Below are 9,238 nucleotides of genomic sequence, written 5' to 3'. Positions count from 1 at the left end.
ACCGTTTCAAAAGTACCGGTTTGGCACCGGTATCAGATAAAACCTAAACGATACCCATCCCTAATCCCTGATATTTAATTGGTCCTTCGAGGCGGATGTGGGATCTTAGTTCGCCGAGGAGGGGAACGACGGGCCGAAGCCTGACATCAGCCAGGACCTTAGGTGGCCTGTAGAGAAGTTCCAGGACGTAAGGTTTGTTGCTGGGCCAGTTGTATAGTGTCTTTCTCCCCCTCGACGGGCACGGATCCACACTTCCAAAGCAGATCTCATCTGGGAAGAACTTTGTATGACTATACTTTCAGTTTCGTATATACGGAGTGTAGTTGGGAACTACTTAAGTCTCTCGGGGATAGCCATGATCGGGGATCGTGATGCCCCGTGTCGGGCACACATAGAGAAGGGGCCCATCACCGAGGGTGACATAAAAGCCTTTACCAACGTGCAGGGTAAAGCTACATTCAAGGACTGTGTGGAGCCTCGTGTCAGGACACGCGAAGGGAGGCTCGTTATTGACTTCAGAATGGGCCTGTGTGTGTGTACGGGTGTGAGTGAGTCTGATTGTTGTTTTGCATGCAGTCACTTCTAAGCTGATGAGCAAGCTACACATTTTCAGAGCAGGAGCTGCTTGAGAACGCATCAGAGGGAGGGAAACAGAGCTATGATTACTCGAGCATGCAGCTATCTGTGAGTTCAATTTCTTCCTCACACGTTCGATATAAAAAAATTAATCGTTTCATTTTACGCTATCGTTTGTTTAGTGGTGTCACAAAATAAACGTTTGCAGAAATATTTTTTCACTGTTTTGATGGTCACTGTAGTGGGTATATTAATTTCTTACAGTTCTCTCTTTCTCTTATATTTAATATAGCCACACTTTTTATTTTTGTTACTTTCACAGTGCACTGAAATTTTAGTTTGATAATCTCGCCGTCATTTAAGCAGATCTGAACAATTTGGACTGAAAGAGTCCCTGAAAGTAGGGCTGTTCGATATAAGGATATATATCGGATGACGATATAAAAACGTCTATCATTTCATTTTACGCTATCGTTTGTTTCATGGTGTCACAAAATAAACTTTTTACAGCAATATTTTTTCATCGTTTTGATGGTCACTGTAGTGGCTATATTAATTTCTTGAAGTTCTCTCTTTCTCTTATATTTAATATAACCACACTACGGACGGACAGGCGCCTGTTTTTATGCGTTGTCGTTAGCAACAACGACGGTAACACCATCGCGTGTCCGCTTGTTTATGTTCCACATAAACCTTTCACAATAAAGCTCAAGATCCTGTTGAGACTTTTCAACATAAACTGAATCACGTGAAAGATGCAGATTATTTACGGATGAGAAGTAAAAAAGAGCCGACAGGTGATAAAAAATAAACCTTAGACTGAAACGTTAGAACAGGCTTTTCCCCGCAGCACGCCGTGTAATAAATACTCACAAAGAAAACGGTGGCCATTCCAACTTGTGTCTAAAAATGTATAGTTTCATGCATCGGTTGCATTTGTTTACCTTTTAGCTAAACCACTTGTTCAGCTAACTGTTCAGTCAGGGGTCTCTGCACCTTCTGACCCTGCATCTGTTCCTACTGGAGCCTCAGGAGAGGCCATCCAGTACGCTCCCACGCCGCCATCTGTCTCCGTTGGCAGTTCAGGAGAACTGTTCCAGCTATCTGTCTCATCTTTGCCAGAGGTCCCTACACATGCTGGTCCTTTGTCTGTTCCCGCTGGGGGTTCTGGAGAACTGCGCCAGCTGTCTGTTTCCCCTGGGGGTTCGAGGGGCCCGTTCAGCCGCATGTCTCCGTTGGAGCGTCTGAGGAGCCGCTCCAGCCATCTTCCGTCTCCGTTGGAGGCTCCGGGGAGTCCATGCAGCCAGCCCTGGGTCAGCTTCCTGAACTGCCTGTGTGGATTCGGTTTTGGTTCTGCTCCAAAAAACATTTGGCAGAGGTGGAGAAAGCTCTTGGTGTTACTCATCTGTGAAGCATTTTACCATCCAGCATTGCAGGGCATTGTAAAAAATGCTAATCGAACTTTCAACAGTAAAATAGCCAAAACAATATTTGTATATAAGAAAAGACATGGCCGATTTGTCACATCCAAAATGGATTTATGTAATAGCAAGAACTCGTCCACGGGACTGTTTTTTTTTTTTCCTTGAAGGTAGTCAATCAGTAAAAAGTAGAATACAACTAGTAAGGGCATATGTTATTGATGTCGCAAAAAAGAAAGACAAAGTTTAACTCATTGAGTTTAACCCTGATAGATCCAATTATAATGTACCATTATACCCAGAAGATCGAGAGGAATTTAAATGTATACTAGCTTTGCATAGTCAACACATGACTGATAACTGTTCTGTCCTGAGCTTTTGTTTCCTATAGCACCCGACTTGACCACACCATCAGTTTTCATACCAAACGAGGGCAATTATACATGTCTGACACGGAGGAATCTTACCAAAGTGGGAGAGATAAGCCCTGACTGGGGTAACAACACAATGAATGTGACTTTATGGTCAAATTCCTCAAGATTTTGATATCATGGGTAGATTTGTTTTGATATTGTGGAGGGAAAAGGCTGTTAAATTTCCTCCCTAGTATCTGGTTAGGTACCAGTTGGGACTGCCAGTAACAGTTATAGGACATAGGCAAAAGGTACAGCAGTCCAGAAATCTAAGTAGACAGTCCATATTAGACAATTTTGATCTTACACAAAATTCTCCAACATGTATGGATGCAATGGGAATACCGAGAGGAGTTCCAGATGAATATAAACTGGCAAACCCAATAGTTAACAAGTTTGAATCCACAGTACTTTGGTTAACACCCAATAAGATTTCTTGATGCATGCGCAATCATCCAGCTAAGTAGATTCCAAAAGGTTGATCCTGTACATCTGTTTTCAGTGGGAGAAACGTTTCAGCACTTATCCAAGTGATTTCTTCAGTCTCAGCTGACTGCAGGTTTCCTCAACCTCATAAACAGTACATTTGCACAATAACTGAAACAAGCCCACTGAAAGAACAATGGACTGTGAGGTCAATTCCTTGATCAAGGAAATTTTGCTTCTGGTGTCCAGGTGCCGAGGCATTGCTGAGCTTGATAAAACAGTGCACATTTCCTCTTCAGTGACTGATGCTACTGATATGGGCAAGCTGCTATGCGGATGTGAGGAAAAGATAGATTCTAAGTGACTATCCAGCGCATCCACACTTTTACTTGCAACAGGATTTTGCCCCACAATTGTTGCATTTAACAGAATTTAGGTTAAAAAAAAAAGTGTTCAAAGACAAACTTTGAAAGAGATCCACAAACACAAATATGTACATATACAGAATTGATTTGATGTTTATATATTGAGTAAAATGTTGCAATAGTGATACAGATTACATGTGTGATATCTATTGCCTGTCAATTTAAAAATTATACCATTCCATAAATTTGAAGGCATTTAAAAAAATGCAAATAGTCTATGGTAAACATATCTAGATCTATGGTAAATGGCCTGTATTTATATAGCGCTTTACTAGTCCCTAAGGACCCCAAAGCGCTTTACATATCCAGTCATCCACCCATTCACGCACACATTCACACACTGGTGATGGCAGCTACATTGTAGCCACAGCCACCCTGGGGCGCACTGACAGAGGCGAGGCTGCCAAACACTGGCGCCACCGGGCCCTCTGACCACCACCAGTAGGCAACGGGTGAAGTGTTTTGCCCAAGGACACAACGACTGAAACTGTCCAAGCCGGGGCTCGAACCAGCAACCTTCCGATTACAAGGCGAACTCCCAACTCTTGAGCCACGATCGCCCCATTTAAACATGATGTGCATATGTGTATGGGTTTTTTTTTAACTTTACAGCAAAGAAATAGTTTACTTTAAAAATATACACTTACCTAAACTTGATTCAGCCTTAAACTTACAGATGTAGCCAGGTGACAGGTCATTTATGATCTTGTCAAAAATCCACACTGTAATTGCATTAAAATGAAAAAAAAAAAAAAAGATTTGCAGTTCAGTAACAGACAGATGTCTGCACTCCAGTTACACTGGTAAAAAAAACACAAAAAAACGAAAACATGGGCATATAATATTCTGAGAGTCCGGATTACTGAGAGAACCTTCAGCTTTATTTACACCCACTGCTGTCCGACTCATTTCTGCTGCTAAAAGAGTGCTGTAAACACAGAGCTTTAATCCAAAGACTGATCAGTGCACTGAGTAATTTGGCCACCTGTATCATCTGCCAGAGCCCTCGTATAAACTCCCATCAGACCTTGTTTAAGCCCATGCTTCATTTTTAGCCCCATGCAAAAGTACAGCAGTGGGTTCACACAGCTGTTAAAGAAGGCAATGCTCTGTGCTACAGTAAACCAGATTTTCAACACATCATTATCACCATTGATCATTCTCACAAGTTGGAGGCAGTGATAAGGTGCCCAGCACAGGAAGAAAGCAATGACCAAACATGCTAGTATACGCAGAGACCGGGACTTTGCCACCAAACGGGTACGTCTGATGCCCACACCAGCCAGGATGTAACAGATGAGAATGACCATGAAGGGAAATATGAAGCCACACAAGAAACGGATGGAATAGAGAGCAGCTTTGGTGCTGTTGTGAGCCTCTTCCATCTTTTTTGGGTTCATAGAACATTTAGTCAGGTTGTTGTCGTCTATGTAAGTTTGTCGATGGATGAAGTAGGGAATGCTGAAGAGGATCGCTGCAATCCAGACGCAGACTGCTATCACCCTTGCTGTCCACAGGGTGCGTCGACGCTTTGTGAGGACAGGCTGCCAGATGCAGAGCACTCGATCCAGACTAATCACAGCCAGCAGGAAGACAGAGCAGAACATATTGGTGTATTTGAAGAAGCCATAGAACTTGCAGAGGAAGAGGCCAAAAGGCCAGTGGTCTGACAAGAACAGCCGAGCGAGGGCGAAGATTCGTGTGAAGCAGAAGATCAGGTCTGCTATCGCCAAATTCACCAGCCACACATTGGTGATCGTCAGCTGTTGATGTAGAAGAAAATAAAAGATGGAAAAAAGAAGAGAGTAAAAAAACTAGAAAATAGTAAGTAACCTGACTGGGATCATGTTATCTATGGAGATTTCTTTATGTCAAAAGCTGTGCATTAAAAAAACATATAACCACAAGCAGATAACATCACTTCAAAGGTTTAGGTATTATTACCACATATGAAGTTAAATTTCTTGTGTGTCAGTTCAAAAACCTGCATGTATAGAACTCAACCACAAGGAAGCCATTGTGTCTGCTTTGCGAAAGCTACAGATTAATGCTCTCAGGTAATGCTAATTTTATAAGATAAGACAGCCAGACTAAGCCTGGAGGCTTCCTGTGAAGCAAATGAGGATTCAGAGTCACCTGATCAAACGCTAACTGTATGCTTATATAAGCAATCTTGAAAATCGAGATTTTTCAAGGTCTTATTCAAGATCTTGTATTCAAGAAGAAGGATTTTAAAGTAGGTTCTGGATTTAACAGCGAGCCAATGAAGAGGAGTCTGTATGGGACAAATGTGCTCTCTCTTTCTAGTCCCTGTTGGTATGTGTTTGCATCACCTCTGAAAAGCTGCTTCTTCAATAAGCTTCTCGTATGATACAGGAAACATCTTCAACTTAGTTAAAAATGATCTGTGGTTGCAAATGTCATCCTAAGTCAGTCAACCTGTTACTTTTTACTGTAAAAGGATGTATTTTGGTCCATTCTTAACCCCAAACAAGTATTTTTTATACCTAAACCTGAGAGATAAGGTTAGCCGCAGATCAGGAGGTGGTTTGATCCCTGGCTGCTCCAGTCTGCATGCCAAATCTCTTTAGCCAAGATATTAACCCCAAGTTGTTGTTTTCACTGAGCTTTTGTTAAAAAGACAAATGGCAAGCTCAGAAGGCATTTGAAACATATTATACTTTTGTTTTTTTTATATCCACCTTAAGTTTGAAGCCAGCCACCCAGATCACCATGGAGTTCCCTGTGATGCCGAGCACAATGGTGAGCATTAAGAGGACGATGGTGACATTGTGCACTATGGAATTGATGCCCACAGTAGTTGCCTGGTCATCCTCAGGTTTGAGAGTGTCGGTGAGCAGCGAGGCATTGAGAAACATTGTGTGCTGAGAAAGAAAGAACAGAAAACGTGCAAAATGTTACTCAGCATGAATCTCCTGAGTAAACAGTGTAGAAAATCATTTAATGGCCTCACTACCTCAATCAAAAATACTGAAATTCCTTACCGTGTTCCCAAACTGTTTCGTTAAAGAGAAGGGGAATACAATTTGAGCTGGTAGTTAACATTAAAACATCCATGTACAACATTAAAAAGGTTTTGCTTTTCTGGATGTGGAGTGAAGCTGTGGAACAGACTGGGGGAAGAAATATTCAAGCATATTTCAGTTTTAAAAAGTGGTTCAAAAATAATGATTTGCAAAGTACAAGGAAAAGGGCTTTGACTGGATGTTCTCATCAACTACACACCAAGTTTGTGTACACGTGTACGCATGTGCATATGTATACATATGTAAATATTAAATATGTGTAGAGCTCATGGTGGGTTAATGGGGTTATAAAACCAAATACATGTAACACAAGAAGAAAAAGTGCTGATTAGCAGTCAGTAAATAGGGGAAAGGGGGTGGGAGCTTATGCTAAAGCCTATGATTCTTCCCACTTCTTTGTGTGTCACAGTCCTGGGTCTTTGACCTGCTGATTTTGTATCCGGACTCTTTGGATTGTGGTTTATTTAGAGATTTAGTTTGCATTCCTGGTTTTAGGTCTTATTTTTGTGTTTCTGCTTTGTGTACCCCCATCGAAGTGTCAAGCCCGTGTTTCTTAGTCTTTGTCTCCATGGTTATTGTACTTTGTCTGTTGTTTTGACAGCCTTTCATCCTGTGTTCAGCGTGTTTAGTTTTGCTTTGCCTGCTCTTAGTCCGTATTTGTTCCAGCTGCGTTCCCTCCTGTTTCCCATCCTTTTGTTATCCTGTGTGTATTTAAGTCCTCTGCTCATCCTGTCGTCCCTTATTTGTTGTGTGTGGTTTTTTTTGTACACCTTGTTTCTTCAACACAGCCGTGCATGACATTTTGAATATTTTACGGCATTTATTATCATTTTGTTTTTGCTATATTATTTTAACATGTTTAAATAAAGAAACATAATTATGTATATAATATAAGGTTTTGTCTGTGAAGGTTCTCAGTCATCCAGGTCATCGTAGTCTAAGGAGCTTGGAAAAAAAGCGTCTAGACTTTTTTAAGTTTCTTGAAGATGTTTCACCTCTCATCCGAGAAGCTTCTTCGGTTCTAGGGTCAAATGGTGGAGAGTCCCAGATTTAAGCTCTGTGGGAGTAACCCACCTAGAGGGACAAAGGACCCCCTAATCATCCTCTACCTAATCACATGAGCCAAGGTGTGAAAAAGGGTGGTGGGAGTCAAAGAGGAGGTACTGGTCCGTGTGTGTGGGCTTACGGTAAACTTCAATGGTGAAGCTTCCATTGTCTTCAATGCGCACGCCGCAATCCAGGAAAAGCAAACAGTTATCCTTTGTGTCTTCTCTGGTGAACTTGATGTTTTTATCCACAGCGTTGATGTGAGCAGTGAAGGATTCCACTTCTTGTCTTTTGATTTTGACCCAAGTGTCGTCTACATATCTGTACCAGTGGCTGGGTACTCTCCCTTTAAGGAGCCAAGAGCTTTTCTTTCCACTTCCTCCATGTAAAGGTTGGCTACAATAGGTGACACCAAGTGAAGAGAGAGACTACATCAAAGGTTTCATCTGAATCCAGGGTAAGTTTCTGGACCTTGTCGGTGAAGTCGGTGGAGTTCTTGATGTGATGTGAGGTGTTCCTCACAAGAGGTGCTAGGATGGTAGCAAGGTGTTTCGAAATGTTGTAAGTGGCTGAGTTTATGCTGCTAACAATGGGTATGACTGTCCTCAGGTTTGTGTTCTTCTCTCTACGACACCAACTGTCTGCCATCTATAATCCAGTTTTGAGATCCCTTCCCAGACGCCTTAACGCCCACTCACATCCTGGGCCATCTGACCTCAGGAAATCACATATGGGGTGGGGCTAGGTTTCACAATGAGCTCACCCTAAACCTTGGCTGATTGTGACCTACACCCATTTTCTCACCTTGACTCATGTGATATAGGTAGAGCATCATTAGGGGTCCTTTGTCCCTCTCGGTGGGTTACTCCCACAGAGCTTAAGTCTGGGACTCTCCACATTTGACCCTTAGAACTGAAGAAGCTTCTCGGATGACAGGTGAAACATGTTCAAGCAACTTAAAGAAGTCCAGATGCTTTTCTTTTCCAAGCTCCTTACACAATATAAGGTTTTATGTATCAAGATTTCATCAGAATAATTCAGCCATCAGTGGGTCCTAAAAGTAGCTCAATACAACCAGAGATGAACTACAAAACATATTGCATGTATGATGCAGCTGAATGAGTGTGTGGAGGGGGGGAAAAGAGAAAGAGGGTAAGTAGCACTTCATAGGAAAAGAGCTGTTAAGTGTGTTTTCTATCGGGAAACAAAGCTGCTGCAGTCAAAGGCAAAACAAACAACAAACGATTTGACCATACAGTTTACAAGATGAGAAAACATGTGGTTTTCTGTCTCTACCAACCACTCAAATTAAAGTTTACATCCATGTCTGATCAGGTGTCACTATTATAGATTAAACTGAAGACTCTAAAGAAATGGGACAAAATTAGTTTCACCATATCAGTGTCTGTTAATGTATTATATGTTTTTTAATAAACCTGTTATGTTCAGTAAATTTAGCAAGCAGAATTATGGTTTTAATGCAAATTAGCAAAAATGATGTGATAATGAAGAAAGAAGAGAAAAGATTTTGGCTGGAATAACACATTCCAAAAAATCTTTTGGCAACTTAAAGACAGAAAAAAACCCACAAAAGAAACACACAACTTTGAGAGTGCCTCTCTGTTCACATAGAAGTCTGACTGCTGACTAAACTAGAGTGCATCAAACCTCTAACGGCCTCTCCTGTGGCTTATATTAGTGACTGAGCTAATGTTTCTTCCCAGAAAATCTTCTGAGTCCTAATGCATGATCAGACATGATATGTTATTTTTCCAGTTTTTTTTTAAAGTGTGTTCTGTTAATCTATAGTTTAAATTTTCACATCTTTTTCTTTTTTAATTGTAAAATTCTCTTCTGTTGTGTTTACGCTGTCCATTGAAGAC

The 9,238-nt window shown here is 41.4% G+C and overlaps 1 protein-coding gene across 1 annotated transcript; it reads right to left on the bottom strand.

Moving 5' to 3' along the window:
• Positions 1 to 4,205: 4,205 nt before the first annotated feature.
• LOC102215295 (C3a anaphylatoxin chemotactic receptor-like) lies at positions 4,206 to 8,003 on the bottom strand. The gene is made up of 3 exons (XM_005745222.1): positions 7,788 to 8,003; positions 5,964 to 6,146; positions 4,206 to 5,024 (listed from the first exon to the last, which is right to left on the bottom strand). The coding sequence occupies exons 1-3, from the start codon at positions 8,001 to 8,003 to the stop codon at positions 4,206 to 4,208; spliced, it is 1,218 nt and encodes a 405-aa protein (XP_005745279.1).
• Positions 8,004 to 9,238: the final 1,235 nt, after the last annotated feature.

The sequence above is a fragment of the Pundamilia nyererei genome, unplaced genomic scaffold (genome assembly GCF_000239375.1).
Source record: "Pundamilia nyererei isolate P.nyererei 1_Seehausen unplaced genomic scaffold, PunNye1.0 scaffold00155, whole genome shotgun sequence".
NCBI classification, from domain to species: domain Eukaryota; kingdom Metazoa; phylum Chordata; class Actinopteri; order Cichliformes; family Cichlidae; genus Pundamilia; species Pundamilia nyererei.
The sequence above is the reverse complement of the archived record's forward strand: the minus strand, read 5'-3'. Positions and strand labels throughout refer to the sequence as shown.